The sequence below is a fragment of the Podarcis muralis genome, chromosome 6 (assembly GCF_964188315.1).
Source record: "Podarcis muralis chromosome 6, rPodMur119.hap1.1, whole genome shotgun sequence".
In the NCBI taxonomy this organism is placed as follows: domain Eukaryota; kingdom Metazoa; phylum Chordata; class Lepidosauria; order Squamata; family Lacertidae; genus Podarcis; species Podarcis muralis.
This window is the reverse complement of record NC_135660.1, coordinates 99,167,639-99,183,372: the sequence shown is the minus strand read 5'-3', so window position 1 is coordinate 99,183,372 and position 15,734 is coordinate 99,167,639. Positions and strand designations below refer to the sequence as shown.

Genomic DNA, 15,734 nt, shown 5'->3' with positions numbered 1-15,734 from the left:
ACCATTTCAGCATACAGGCTGCAACTTTTCATACTCATCTACGGGCAACAGGACAAGGGGTGTGTGTGTCCCTCTAATTAAAGCCCCATATCCTTTATTTCTTTTTCATTTGCTTAGAAGCAGTTGAAGAGGTTACGTGGTATAAGACTGGCCAGTTCGGCTGTATACTTCTATGAAAATGGCTAAATACGCAGTAGTCAACTGCCTAGCAACAATACTTCAAAATGCCAGAAGTTACGAAGTTTCAGTCCTTAGGAAAGCTTTCATCACAAGCTGCTCAGAACGATTGGTGTGGGTTTAACTCACCATTTACAAAGGTATCTAGACAGAGCACACTCTCTTTAAGTATTACTTTCATGCTGCTCTTTTATATTGTGCAATTTTTATCTTTCTGCTTTTATTTGTTTTACTGTCTTTTTAACTTTATGTGAACTGTCCAGGAAACTTGTTAAAGGTGGGGTACATATCCTCAAAATAAACAAATAATAATAATAAGGCTGCCTCCAGATTAAAATAAAATTTGCTCATACAAAAGTTTTAACAGATCAATCAATTAGTCATTAAAATCTACATAAATTTGCCCTGAAATAAACTAATATACTTTGAAGAAATCTCCATAATGCATGTCACCAAATAAGCACCTCCTCCTCCTCCTGAGAGAGAGAGAGAGAATGGGAAATGCCTCTTCTAACACAGCAGGTTCCATCCGCAGTTCTTAGAAGTGCTTTTACTTGTCTTACATACACATTAGCTCACCATTTGCTTAGTTTGCTATTTTTAAACTTTATGATGGCAAATACTTACTGGATTGTTGCTGGTTTTTCCTGCAAGTATGAGTCTGGCTTTGACCTTGTTCATATTAAAGTTTTTCAAATACGCTTCATAAATTCTCTTGGCGAGTGATTTAAGATCTGCGATTTCAGAATTTTCTATACAATGATCACCTGTTAGAATTTCAGCTTTCAACTTTGCCTTCTCTGACCTTGGCATCCGTCCAAATCGAATCGCTGAGGAGAAAACATGCATTTAAAGTGGAACAGCACAAACATTTGTTCTCCAGTTGTAAGCCTGATCTTAAGCTCAAATACTAGCTTACCAGGATCCTAGCACCAGCAGCACAAGGAGTAAACTAGCCCCACAGGCTGAGACCCCATTCCTATCTATTTGTGACCCCATAAAGAATTCAAGAAACCGGGTCTGCAGCTCATTCCCACATCTTTTGGGGAAAGGTCTACTCAAGCCCATCAGAAGTGGGAGAATGGCTGCATCAATACATCATCTCCTTTTAGTAAGAAGCACATGGTAGCAGTGCCACAGTTTTTACAGCCTTTGTGGGTAGCTAACCCACAACTCCTTAATTATGTGAATTGCTGGAAAGCTGCAGCTAAACTGAGAAAGAAGGCTTAGAGAAGGTTTGTGAAGAGGAAAGAAACACTGCAAAAACATAGACAGAATAAATGGATGGGAGAAAGATGAGGCTTTGGAGAAACCTGTAGAGTAGGGAAAGAAAAAGGGGCAACAATGAGGTGCAGAGTGATGTGTGGTATAATGAGAAGAAGAGGGTGCAATTTGAAGTACAGAGAGAAATAGGGTGTTAATGTAGTGAGTTCCCACACACTGCATTAAAACTGCAATACAAACACTTCCCACAGATAAATGCATCAAAAACATCTTTCTTGTATTAATAAAAACCAAGAAGCGGCTTATTTGAGTTGTGTATCACCAACCAGACCATAGTCCAATATAGCAGCCACCAGTACTGTCCCTCCCTAAACTGAATTCCTATCTGCACCAACAGCACACAAACAGTGCAACAACTGAAGCAGAACCTAACACTGATTCAGTCACTGGTGTTATCTCAGAATGGTGCACCTTCAGATTCAGAACTAGCAACATTCTGTGTCCTATTGTAGCAATTTTACATTGAAATTTGTGAATGAATTTTAACTACAGTGTTCAATACATGGATAGTTTGAAACTGATTAGGGGCTTGTAGCCCAAGATGGGAAAAGAGGTGGTAAGGGAACACCTAGCTGCTTTAAATGAATTCAAATCTCCAGGGCCTGATGAGCTGCACCCAAGGGTACTAAAGGAGCTTACAGATGTAATCTCAGAGCCTTTGTCTATGATCTTTGAGAATTCTTGGAGAACAGGTGAAGTCCCTGCAGACTGGAGGTGGGCAAATGGTGTCCCCATCTTCAAAAATGAGGGGGGAAAGGATGCAGGTAACTACCGACCAGTGGACTTCAATACCAGGAAAGGTCCTAGAATAGATAATCAAATGGTCGGTTTGTGAGCATTTAGAAAAGGATGGTGTGATTACTAAGACCTAGCAAGGGTTTCTCAAAAACAAGTCATGTCAGACAAATCTCATTTCTTTTTTTGATGGCGTTACAAGCTTGGTGGATCAGAGGAATGCTGTGGACATAGTGTATCTTGATTTCAGGAAGGCTTTTAACGAAGCCCCCCATGGTATTCTTTGTGATGAAACTGGCAAAATGTGGGTTGAATGAGGTAACTGTTAAGTGGATTTGTAGCTGGTTGACTGTCCAAACCCAAAGTGTATTCATTAATGGTTCCTCCTCATCCTGGAAAAAGGGCACCACAGTTTAAGCTGGAATGTGTGCAGAGGAGAGCAACCAAGACAATGAAGGGTCTGGAAACCATGCCTTAGAAGGAACGGTTGAAGGAGCCGAGTATGTTTAGCCTGGGAAAGAGGAGACTGAGATGAGATATGATAGCCATCTTCAAATATCTAAAGGGTTGCCACATGGAAGATGGAGCTAGCTTGTTTTCTTCTGCTCTGGAGGGTAGGACTCGAACCAGTGGTTTCAAGTTACAAGAAATGATATTCTGACTAAACATCAGAAATAACTTTCTGAAAGTAAGAGCTGTTCAACCATGGAACAGACTCCAATGGGAGGTTGTGGACTCTCCTTCCTTGGAGGTTTTTAAGCACAGGTTAGATGGCCACCTGTCTTGGATGCTTTAGATGAGACTCCTGTATTGCAGGGGTGGTGGACTAGATGATCCTTGGGGTCCCTTCCAACTCTACGATGATTCCGTTTTTTCCCCCTTGCTACCTTGCAATATCTGGAATTGCTCATAACAATTCTGTGTTTCTTTGCCTTCTGACATCAAACTAGATCCGAAGACTGGAGAACAGAAGGAACATAGCATTCAATAAATGCTTGTGCAAACATTCATACAGTGTTGTATTTAGTAGGCTCCTATAGCAGTTCTCATGTTTCTGTTTGTGCAAGTAGACCATCAACTTTGGATTTGACTTTTCTAGCACAAGATCCAGAACAATATTTGCATGAGCAGAAAATGTATTCCATATCTGGATGGGAGCATATGAATCCAAACCATGTTTGCTTCAGTCCTGTATTTGCATAAGATGTCGTACCAGCTATCCATGTAGAATCATTGTCCAACTTATTTTTTGTTGAAGTAAAACAAAAATTATGGTCACTCTTACCTACCATTATGAGACATTCCAACTGAAAGGCACTTTTGAAAACGGCAGTACTGACATTTATTTCGATTCTTTTTCTGAATTTTGCAGTTGCGATCACACTTGTCGTATATAAGTTTTAGTCTGATTGTTCGCCTAAAAAAGCCCTGTGTAAAGTTTAAAGACCAGACATTAGCATATAATAAAAGCTTCTTATATTTGAATTGCATTACAATCCTAAACGTGTTTTTTATGATAAAACACTTCAAGACAGTAGGAGTTACTTCCAAGTAAAAATGTCTAGGATCGTTCTATACATTCCCCCCCCCCCCCCTATTCAGCTATACAGTATGTAGATGTTAAGAGTAATAGTAGCAAATTTTATGTAAAATATTAATTTACACATAATACTACATTGTGAAACTCCTCCTTGCTCTGATGAACATATCTACCTATGGTTAACACAGACATAAGAGCCAGATTTTCAGGCTCTTAATTTTCCCCATCTCATATATACTCAGGGTGTGAATGTTTTCAGTGGATCTGTTCAATGCCTTACCTAAAGGATAATTTATATGGAAACTGGTTTAGTAGTATAAGGATATGTGTGTTATAAATTATGTTCCTTTGTGTATGATCCCTGTTTATAGGACCATTATTAGCATCCATACTTTTTTGCATTTCATTTCCTTCTGACATATCTGCTACTCAGGATAATACTTTGTACATCTGATGAAGTAGACTGTAGTCTACAAAAACTTATGAACCAATGTAGGTATTAGTTTTTAAGGTGCCAAAGGACTCTTTGTTTTTATTATTCCTATCATCATTTCTGGTTTTGCCAGGGCTTTAAAAATTGTAGATAGAGTCAGCTGAAGCCTCAGCTGGACAAAAATGTGTGTACAGATTTTGTGCAGGGATAACTCTCTCAAACCACATTCAGTTCTCTTAAACTATCTCTAGGCCTTAATAGAATAGGAATCTAGCAATTTCAATCCAATCTTAAATTCCAAACAAACTGTCTACTAAATTACACCACCACTCAAAGTATTTGCTTAGATTACATGAAATAATTGGGATATTTGAAGCTTTTACAGAATCAAGACATGTGGGAACCTAAATTATCGAGTCTTATCAGAAAAACAGACTTCCAATTTTACATAGGTAAATTCCAACACAATTAATGCAAATCTTATTCAACAACCTTCTAAAGCTCTGCCAATTCCCCAAAGGCAAGTCTGATGAAGCGAAGGTGGTAAAACATCCCACACAGTTGCACCAAGCTTTAGAGATGCAATTATGAGAAATGATTCCCACCCACCTCTCCAGCTCAAAGCTAGAAAGGAGCTGCTGTTTGGCCAGTGGGAGACCCGTGGACTCCAAAAGCCTCTGTCACCCCCTGCCAATATTTGCCAAAGCATTCCTTTTCGAAGGAGAAAGGTGGAGGCAGATGTTTGAGCAAAGCTGTGAGCAGGAGGAGTGCCTCTGCCACCAACCACCAATGGCCATATGAATGGCAAGCAGCAGAGGCAGGCCAAGTGTTTCTACACCCAGCCAACCAGCAAAACAAGTCCCAGAGGGGAAGGCAGGAGTGGCTGTTTGGGTTGCATGGTGCCACTATACAAGATCCTGCTCCCCTCCTCTAACACTATTCTCAGAAACTATTCCCACAGTTAACCTGGTTTCCCAAGCTCCTCCAATGCCCAGTGTAGGTTGTGGAAACCCTGCCACCCTGTCTCCAGCGACAGACTTGGAAGGCAGCGGAGGGAAGCAGGCAATGGACCCTCATATTGTATGGAGGAGATACAGCAAGAGGTCAGGGGCCAACAGCCCAACTTTATGCATACCTGCAGTCCAAAGCACACTTACTTATAAGTAAGCCCCACTGAACACAGTGAGACTTGTTTCTGAGTAGATATGCATAAATCTGTTCCAGCAGGATCTCAATTACAAGTTTTGCCTTGGTTACCAAGGTCTGCCCAAGTTTGTGGAGCTCTGAACATAACAAGTCAAATGAGATACTTTGAGTTAATAGCATAGTGTTAAAATAGATCGTATGAGGCATGTGTACCAATAATTCTTTATATGGCATTTTTCATAGGCACTTCCCATTTTTCTTAATTTCCAGTTCTTTAGCTCGCTTTGCTACTAGATGAATCCTTATTTTGCCCCAGTACAAATCTCTCAATTATCTGTCAGTAAAAGCATTATGATACTCATTTCATAATGTATTGTATGCTAAAGCCAGCCTCCCCAAGAAGCCTTCCCCAACCTGGTGCCCTTCAGATTCTGGACTACATTTCCATGAGCCCCAGCCAGCCTGGCCAATGGTCAGGTATGATGGACATATGATGGAGGTATGATGGCACCTCTTAGACCAGCCTTTCACAACCTGTGGGTCCCCAGATGTTGTTGAACTACAACTCCCATCACCCCTAGCTAGCAATGCCAGAGCTCAGGGATGATGGGAGTTGTAGTCCAACAACATCTGGGGACCCACAGGTTAAGAACCGCTGTCTTAGACTATGTTATTGTCCATGCTAAAGATCGCCATGATGTGCTCCTTACCAGAGCTATGACGAGCACCGACAACTTCTGGACAGATCACCAACTAATACGCTCCACGATGGTTATCAAAATTATACCTCAATGCAGGCTACAAGGAAGAAAACCAAGGTGCAAAATGAACACTCAAGTGCTTCAAGATCCCATTAAGTGGGATTGCTTCAAAACGACTCTTAAGGACCATCTGCATTCAGAATTCCCTGATAACATCGAGGAACACTGGACCAAGCTAAAAACATCCATTATTGCAGCCTGTGAACAAACTATTGGCTGAAATCTTCAAAGTGGGCAGAATTGAACTTACACAACAACTTCACAAGCTCATCCAAAAAATCTGGGAAAGAGAAGAAATCCCAGCAAACTTTAGGGATGCCAAAATTATCAATCTCTTAAAAAAGGTGACAGAACTGATTGTGGAAACTATCAAGGCATCTCTCTATTAGCTGCGGCTGGCAAAATTCTTGCAAGGATCTTAGCAAACCATCTCTTAACAATATCCGAGGCAGCCCTTCCTGAATCCCAAAATGGTTTTCGGCCTTCTAGGGGGACAGTGGACATGATTTTCACCGCTCAACAGCTTTAAGAAAAATGCAGAGAGCAAAATCAACCCCTGTATATGGTGTTTATTGACCTGACTAAGGCTTTTGACACTGTAAATTGTAATGCCCTGTGGACTGTCCTTCTGAAAATTGGCTGCCCAGATAAATTTGTAAACATTATTCGGCTCCTCCATGATAATATGACAGCAACAATCACAGATAACAATGGCTGTCAAAGTGCACCATTCACAGTGGGATCAGGTGTTAAACAGGGTTGTGTTATTGCCCCAACTCTATTCATTATTTTCATTGCCATGATCCTACACTTTGTTGAAGGGAAACTCCCCACCGGAGTAGAAATCATATATCGAACAGATGGAAAGCTCTTCAATCTGAGCAGGCTGAAAGCAAAGAGTAAGGTTACCGTAACTTCCATCATAGAACTTCAGTATGCTGATGACAATGTAGTGTGTGCACACTCGGAGGATGACCTCCACGCCATCCTAAATATCTTTGCAGAAGCTTACAAAAAGCTTGGCCTATCACTCAACATCCAAAAAACCAAAGTGCTGCACCAGCAAGTACAAAATAACCCCTCTGCAGCACCACAAATCCAACTCAATGGTGTAACGTTGGAAAATGTTGATCACTTCTCCTACCTATCTTTCCACAAGGGTATCGCCTGAGCTCTGCGAGTGCGCCTTTCTCCCAATTGAAGGGCAGAGTGTTTGAGATTCACAGGGAAACCAAAATGCTTGTTTACAAAACTATTGTACTGCCAACCTTACTATATGCTTGTGAAACATGGACCACTTATAAATGCCATCTCCAACTCCTCGAAAGATTCCATCAGTGGTTTCTCCGAAAAATTTTACACATCACTCGGGAAGACAGGCGAACTAATATCAGTGTACTGGAAGAAGCAAAGATCACCAGTGTTGAAGCAATGATTCTTCAACATCAACTTTGTTGAACGGATCATGTTGTGCAGATGCCTGATGATCGTCTTCCAAAGCAACTACTCTATTTTGAACTTTAAAATGGAAAGCGTAATGCTGGTGGTCAACAAAAGAGGTGTAAAGACTCTCTCAAGGCAAATCTAAAAAAATGTAGTATAAACACTGACAACTGGGAAACACTGGCCTGCGAGCGCTCCAGTTGGAGAACAGCCTTTACCAAAGGTGTCATGGGCTTTGAAGACACTCGAACTCAGTACTCAAGGGAGAAACATGCTAAGAGGGAGGCACACCTTGCAAATCCACACCATGATCAACTCCCACCTGGAAACCAATGTCCCCACTGTGGAAGGATGTGTGGATCCAGAATTGGCCTCCACAGTCACTTACGGACTCACTGTTAAAACTGTGCTTATGGAAGACAATCTTACTGGGCTAGGAGTGATCGCCAAAGAAGAAGAGAGGGAGGAGGAGGAGGAGGACATTGTAGTCCACAACCTCTAGGGGGCACCAGGTTGGAGAAGGATAACCCAGAGCATCAGAGGCTATCCCTCAATCCACACTTAAGCACATTCCTGCCCAAACCCATTGCAGTTGTGCTCAGGTATGAACAAACTGAGGAATGCCGAGTCTTACTAAAGCTGAAGCCCTTGTCCAATTTACAAACTGGTCAAATAAAACCATTCTCAAAACATCAAACAAAAGCCTGGTTTATGAGCAAAGTAGTTATAAACTTATTCCAGACTATTTTCAGTAATGTAATTTTCTGACTGAATTGTGTATAGTAAAACAACATAGTTATGTGTCCTGCTGCACAGGAAAAGGTAGTTTCCATCTTAAATCATAGTTTACATTTAAGTTGTAATACCAAAAAACGTCATGTAAAAAAACGACACACTATACTTTGAAGCAAAATTCATTAGAAGTAAGGCACATGGGTGTCAATAGAGTTTGTTTCCAAGTAATCATGCTTGGAAACTTACAGCACATTCTCCCCATGTCTCAGAAGCTAGCTTTACTGAATTCAAAGGGGCTTACTCCCAGGTAAATGATGCTAGGACTGCTAACTTCACAAAGCACTTCTCAATAAGTCCAACTACTAATTTCTAGATTAAAAAAACAAAAAACTTTTATTCAACAGCTCTAAAGTAATTAATTTGCTATTCTGGAATATCGTTATGCAGAGAATATTGTGGACAGTACCTTACAACCTTCACAAGCATGGACTCCATAATGGTAGCCTGAAGCTTTATCTCCACATATTCTACATTCAATATTTAACGATGCACTGGGCAGTTCATCTTTGCTACCCGAAACTGTGGAAAAATTCACAGAGGAGGGACTGGATGCTGGTGAGAGAGAGTCTGAAAGTTAAAAAAAAAAGTTAGCAAATACTAACAGCAAACTCAGGTGACTGAAAGCTTATAAGTTTGGAAGCTAAACAAGACAACTCAAAATATTTGAGAGGCACCTACTTAAGCAAAAGAATATATATCTGTGAATTAAAAGAAATTACTTTTTTCCAACTGCATGACAGGAACCTGTGAGAAAATATGGAATTCTGATGGCAACTGAACTTATAGAGGATGGGTGGGTGGAGTATGGAAGAAAAGGGTTCTAATAAATAATAGACAAGCACACTGTATTGTGTCTACCAATCAAGTTTATGGCTGAGTGTGCCTGTCCCATCTTGGCAACCCCTGTTTAAGCCGGGAAGTTCTAAACAGAAGAGGCAAGAGCTGAGCAACAAGAGCAAACAGTCTCTTGGGCATGGTGGGTTTCTTTTGCAGGTCCCTTGGGGGTACTGGTGGACACACTGATCCCAAATCATGTTTCAGCAATATAGCAAACCAAGTATTTCAAACTGTATTAGGTGTCATAAGGGTACATAAAAGGTTGCTGCCATACATTAAAACAAAATCTGATTAAATCCATTCTAGATAATAACATTCTTACCTGTGATGATTGATCCATCAGACCCAGCTCCATTTCCCAGTGACTGGAAGTCTGTTACACTTAATGCTCCTGAACTATCCCCACTTAAAGATTGTGAGAGCTCTTGTATGGAATCCATATCTTGTAAGAATTCTTCAGATAAAGGACTACCAAGAGCCTCATCCTTTAAGGGAAGGAGGGGGCAAAGCTGGCTTTCTGTGTCCACCATTTCGGTGAAGCAAAGTATGTCGCTCAGCATTTATTAGGCGTCTGAAAGCAAAACAAATATCTTAGCAAGGTAAGGTGAGCCACTTATTTGCCATATTTGTATGATTCCCTCTCAAAATACCCAGGGATGTAACTTATAGCATCAATGGTGCAAACCACGTTCAAATTTTCCGTATTTCCCAGTGTATAACACAACTGGGCATATAAGACGACCCCCAACTTTTCCAGTTAAAATATAGAGTTTGGAATATACTCGCCGTATAAGACTACCCCTCTTCCAATGCACAACAGGTTAAGAACGTGCTTCAGGTTAAGAACGGACATCTGGAACGAATTAAGTTCTTAACCCGAGGTACCACTGTATTCACATGTTGCTTTTTCATAGAAGTGAAAAGCAGGACAGCAAGTCATGGACTCAACATTCCTATGGAATGCCTGCCAAAGGCCCCCCCCCCCTGGGGGGGCCTTGAATACAATAAAAGGTAAAGGGACCTGGACCATTAGGTCCAGTCATGGCCGACTCTGGGGTTGTGGCGCTCATCTCGTTTTATTGGCCAAGGGAGCCGGCGTACAGCTTCTGGGTCATGTGGCCAGCATGACTAAGCCGCTTCTGGCGAACCAGAGCAGCGCACGGAAACACCGTTTATCTTCCCGCCGGAGCGGTACCTATTTATCCACTTGCACTTTGACATGCTTTTGAACTGCTAGGTTGGCAGGAGCAGGGACCGAGCAACGGGAGCTCACCCCGTCGCGGGGATTCGAACCGCCGACCTTCTGATCAGCAAGTCCTTAACCCACAGCGCCACCCATGTCCCATTTGAATATAATACAATACAATAAAATAGCAATGCAGCCGAAAAATGGCAGGCACCAGAACATACCTGTGAAAAATGCAAACCAATGCTCATTTTAAATTTTTTTGAATATTTTAAATGGCTGTTTTTAACTGATTTTACCAATAAGTTTATTGTTTTATCTCTCTGTAAACCACTTTGAGGGTTTTAAAATATATAATCAAGTGGTGTACAATTTTTAGAAATGGAAATAAATAAAAAGATAAAAAATGCCTGGGGGAAAGAAAAAAATAGTCTAGTCAAGCCATGGGTTCATGCTTGCAAGTTCAATCACAGTCGTAAACTAGCATTGTTTATTTTTCATTTATTTAATAAATTTGTACACCACTCTTCATTTGTAGATATCAAGGCAGTGCGCAACATAAAAATGCAATATAAAAAACACAAAATACATAGTAAAAATTAAACATGTCATGGGGGATGTTTCCCCACCCACACTGGGCTCTAAATTGCATATAAATATGTAACTAATATTTTGGAGGTGATGTCAGAATTCTCAACACTGCTACTATATTGGGATCTGAGATAATCAATCTCCCTTAAAACATCTCAGGGTTGCTTCAAGATCCTAGCTCACAGAGGATCACGCTAGCCAACGGTCATTAAGTAAAAGTCTTTATTGAGTTACAGTTTCCATTCTCAAGCTGCTGCGTGCAACTCTACGTCTAGTAGCTAGACCGGCGAAGCTCCGTCTGAATCTCCGCCCCTCGTACACCAACTTAATATCCTAGCCCTGCTCCACCTTTTCCGCCTGACTGTTCTTCTCTGGGTCCCTCTGCCCCCCTGGGTCTCTTCCTTCCGGGATTCTTCTGACGCTGACCCCCCGGACCCTCCTGTCTCCTTGCGCCGGGCTTTAGGACCCGGCTCCCTTTCCGGGCTGCCTACTGCGCCGCCTTCCTGTGCATTTGAACTTGGCGCGCGCGCCCAACCTTCCACCTTCCGTCTAACCGTCTCTTCGCTCCCAGATGGAGGTGTGGCCACTCCTGACTCGTGCCCTCCCTCCTGTTGTGAGCTGCCAGCGCTTGCCCCCTGGCTCCCTTCCTCTTCCCTGTTCTCTGGCGGTGACGCTGGTCCCGATCTCCAACTGCTCTCCTCTGAGTCCCCTCTGGCTCTATCTTCCTGGGGTGCCCCCCTAAACTCCCCCCTTGCCCTGGCCACTGGTGCTCCTTTCTGTGAATCCTCCGATTCACTGGAAAGGCTCGGAGATCTCGGGTCGTCGTCATCGCTCATCTTTTCTTCTGCCTCCTCCCCTTCGCTCTCTGTTTCCTCCCTTGCCCTTGCCTCTGCTCCTGAACCCCTGACATCCATCCCCCCCTCGAAGCCCCCCACTCCCCCTTCCCCTCCTTCCGGTGCTGGAGCTGGGTGCTGCTGTGTCAAGGGGACGAATGTCGGGTACCGTTCGCTTCCCGTAGTGGGCCTCCTTCCGAAGTCTTCCGGTTCTTCCTCCCTGCTCTCGTCGACGACGGTCACCTCTGCTTCCATCTCTGTGCCGCCGTGCTCGAAACCAGGGTCGTCCCCGAAAACGTCCATGTCCGTCTCTCCCTCACTTCCTCCTGGCGGCGTTGCTCGTCCTGGACCTTCTTGCCACTTCCTGCGCCACTGCTCCTCTGGTCTGTCGTCCCACCAATACGAGGGTTCTGAGGCAGATCCCGAGGGTGACCCCTCCGGGGAACGGACGTCTCGTGTCGGGTCCTCGTCCGAGTCGAAACCCCGGAACGTGCTGGCCGAAAGCGTGGGCGTGAAAAGCCAGTCGTCGAAAAAGTCTGCTGGCATTGGTCTATGTGGGAAGAGGGCATGAAACTCGTCTTTGAGCAGAGGTTCGTCCAAGGCGTAGCCCGGCACCCAGCTGTTCGCACTGGCCGGGGTGCCCTCCTTGGCGAGAAAGTATTCTACCCCTTCTTCCCCCCATCTGGAATCCAAAATCTCTGTGACTTCGTTGATGCGCTCCTTCTGTGCCCCTCCTGCGCGCCCTGTTCTGTCTCTGACCGGACTCGGCGCCGTTCCGGGTTCCTGAAACCTGTGCGGTGCCTTGTAGGGAGTGAGCACCGATCTGTGGAACACCGGATGCATTCTGGAACCCTCCGGAAGCGCCAGCCTGAAGGCCACCGGGTTGATCTGCTCTTCGACTTGATAGGGCCCCAGTTGCTTATGCCCTAGTTTCTTCTTGGCCAACGACCTGGCCGGCACTGCGTGGGCTGCTAACCAGACCCAGTCTCCCACGTGGAGCTCTTCGCCAACCCTTCTACTTTTGTCCGCTTGTACCTTGTATGCGTGCTTGGCCAGCTCCAGGTGGCGCCTCAGCTGATCGTGGACTTCCTGCAGCTCCGACGCGAACGCATCTGCCGTCTGCGGCTCCCCCTCTCCCAGCCTTTCCAGTCCCGGAAAAGTTCTGGGGTGCCTCCCGTTGTTGGCGAAGAACGGCGTGATCCCCGTGGACACGTGCTTCGTGTTGTTGTAGGCGAACTCGGCGAGCGGCAGGTAATCCACCCACGTCGCAGGCTGTTGATTTGCATAACACCTCAAGTACTGCTGCATGATGGCATTGACCCGCTCCGCTTGCCCGTTGGTCTGCGGGTGTCTCGCCGACGCCAGGTTGATCTTGACGTTCAGGAAGCCCATCAGCTTCTGCCAGAAATTCGAGATGAACTGCCGCCCCCGGTCGGACAGAATAGACCGTGGCAGACCGTGAACCTTGAACACGTGGTCTATGAACAGTTTGGCGGTTTGCTCCGCCGTGGTCACCTTCGCACACGGAATGAAATGTGCCATCTTGGAAAACAGGTCCACCACCACCAGCACTGCCGTCTTGCCCCTCGAGCTGGGCAGATCCGTGACAAAGTCCAGGGCCACTCTCTCCCAAGGTTCGACCGGAGTTTGCAGCGGTTCCAACAGTCCGGCCGGCGGTCTATGCACTGGCTTCGCCCTCTGGCAGGTGTCACACCTCGCCACGTAGTCCGCGACCTCCCCTCTCATTCCAGGCCACCAGAAATCCCTGGCGACTAATTCCACCGTCTTCTCCTTGCCGAAGTGCCCAGCCGTGGGCGCGTCGTGCAGCTGCTGCAGCACCTTGGCGCGAAGTTCGTCTCCCGGCACGTAGATGGCCCCTTTACGGATGAGCAATCCATCTCTTAGCTGGAAACCGTCGGCCGCTGCCTTGCCCCTTTGCACCTCTGCCATCTTTGCTTGTGCGAAGGAGTCCCCCTGCAACGCTCGTCGCACCGCCTCCAGGTCCACGGTTGCCGCGGCGCACGCCCACACTGTTGGTGCGAAGATGTGCATGGCGGCCGCTGGCGTTGCGTCCTCCAGATACTGTGGCTTACGAGAGAGAGCGTCCGCCATGATGTTGGTGTCCCCCGGGACATACTCTATTCGGAAGTCGAAGTTCGCAAAGAACTCAGCCCAACGTATCTGCCTCTGGTTTAGGAACTGTGCCGTGCGCCAGTGCTCTAGGTTCTTGTGGTCCGTGCAAACCTGCACCGTGTGCTTGGCGCCGATCAGAAAGTGCCTCCACGCCTTGAACGCTGCATGAATGGCCAGCAACTCCCTGTCCCATATGGTGTAGTTCTGCTCGGACTTGCTGAGCTTCCTGGAGTAAAACGCTCCCGGTCGCCACACCCCTTGCGGGTCTTTCTGCAGCAGGACCGCCCCCACGGCTCTGTCCGAGGCGTCTGTCTCCACCCTCATCGGCTTGCTGGGGTTGACGTGAAGCAGCTGCTCTTCCGACGCGAAGAGACGCTTGAGTGCCTGAAAGGACTGTTCCGCCTGCTCTGTCCAAATGAACTTCTTTTTCTTGGAGCTAAGCGTGTCAGTGATGGCCGCCGTCTGCATAGCGAAGCCCTTGATAAACTTGCGATAGAAGTTCGCAAAGCCGACAAACCGTTGGACCTCCTTCCGGTTGCGCGGGCTCTTCCAATCCAACACCGCTTGAACCTTGGCCCTGTCCATGGCGAGCCCCTTGTCAGACAGCTTGTAGCCCAGAAAATCCACCTCCGTCACGTCAAATTGGCACTTCTCCAGCTTGGCGTAGAGCCTATGTTGCTTTAGCCTGTTCAGCACTTCCTTGACGTGTTTGTCATGCTCCTGTTGCGACTCCGAAAAGATCAGGATGTCATCTAAGAAACAGACGCACGTCTTGTAGAGAAGTCCCGCCAACACGTGATGCATGAATGCTTGAAAAACGTGGGCGCCATTTTGCAATCCAAACGGCATAACTCTATATTCGTAGGTCCCCAGTGGCGTGAACATGGCTGTTTTCCACTCATCTCCCTCCCGCATGCGAATGAGGTTGTACGCCCCTCGCAGGTCCAACTTGGTGAACACTCTGCCCTTCCGCACCTTTGCGAGGAGGTCGTCAATTCGGGGCATGGGGAAGTCCGATGGCTTAGTCACACTGTTCAAGATCCTGTAATCCACTACAAGTCTCTTTTGGGGCGTATCCCGCTTCTTAACGAAGAACACCGGACTGCCTCCCGCTGCCTTGGACTCTCGGATGAAACCGCGCTCCAAATTATGATCTATGAACTCCTTGAGTTCTTGCAGTTCGTCCTCTGACATGGAATACAGTCTCCCCTTAGGCAGCGCCGCCCCTGGCAGCAGGTCAATCTTGCAGTCATATGGCCTGTGAGGTGGTAGCCAGTCTGCCTCCTTCTCGCAGAAAACTTCCAAAAATTCTGCGTACTTGTGGGGAATTGCTTGCAGCGTGCCTAGCAGCAGCTGTGACTCCTCTTCCTCTCCTTCCTGCCTGGGCACGATGCAGTGTTCAGCACAAAAGGAAGAGCCGAAGGTCAGCTGCCTCTGGTACCAAGCCAGCGTTGGGCTGTGCTTGTCCAGCCAACTCATGCCCAACACAATGGGCGTGTCCGATAATTGAGTGACGTTGAAGCTGATGACTTCTTTGTGATTCCCAAGTCGCATCACCATTGGTGGCGTTTGCTGCACCACTTGCCCCCCTAGCAGCTCCCTGCCGTCCACCGTGACAACCTGCAGGGGCAGTGTGGCCGGCAGCAACTGTATAGCATGCTTGTTGACAAAGTCCTGCCCTATAAAGTCCGCATTGCTGCCTGAGTCAATGGTGATTGGCACGTCCATGGTGATGCCATTGGGCAGCTGGAGGGATGCGGTGAGCCTCACCACTGGTTTGGGCGGGAGGGGGTTCACGGGCTGTAAAATCTCTGGGGACTGCATCATTAATACGTCTGGC

General features: G+C 46.0%; 1 protein-coding gene across 3 annotated transcripts in view; it reads right to left on the bottom strand.

Moving 5' to 3' along the window:
• Positions 1-15,734, bottom strand: part of PPARA (peroxisome proliferator activated receptor alpha) — a 43,775-nt gene that overhangs the window by 14,366 nt on the left and 13,675 nt on the right. For all 3 annotated transcript variants that reach the window (XM_077930802.1, XM_077930801.1, XM_077930800.1), the window contains 4 exons: positions 9,474-9,722; positions 8,721-8,881; positions 3,486-3,624; positions 805-1,007 (listed from right to left, as the gene is read on the bottom strand). In XM_077930802.1, the coding sequence (XP_077786928.1) occupies positions 805-1,007; positions 3,486-3,624; positions 8,721-8,881; positions 9,474-9,711 (741 nt within the window). In that variant the 5' untranslated portion in view covers positions 9,712-9,722. The remainder of the gene's footprint in view (positions 1-804; positions 1,008-3,485; positions 3,625-8,720; positions 8,882-9,473; positions 9,723-15,734) is intronic.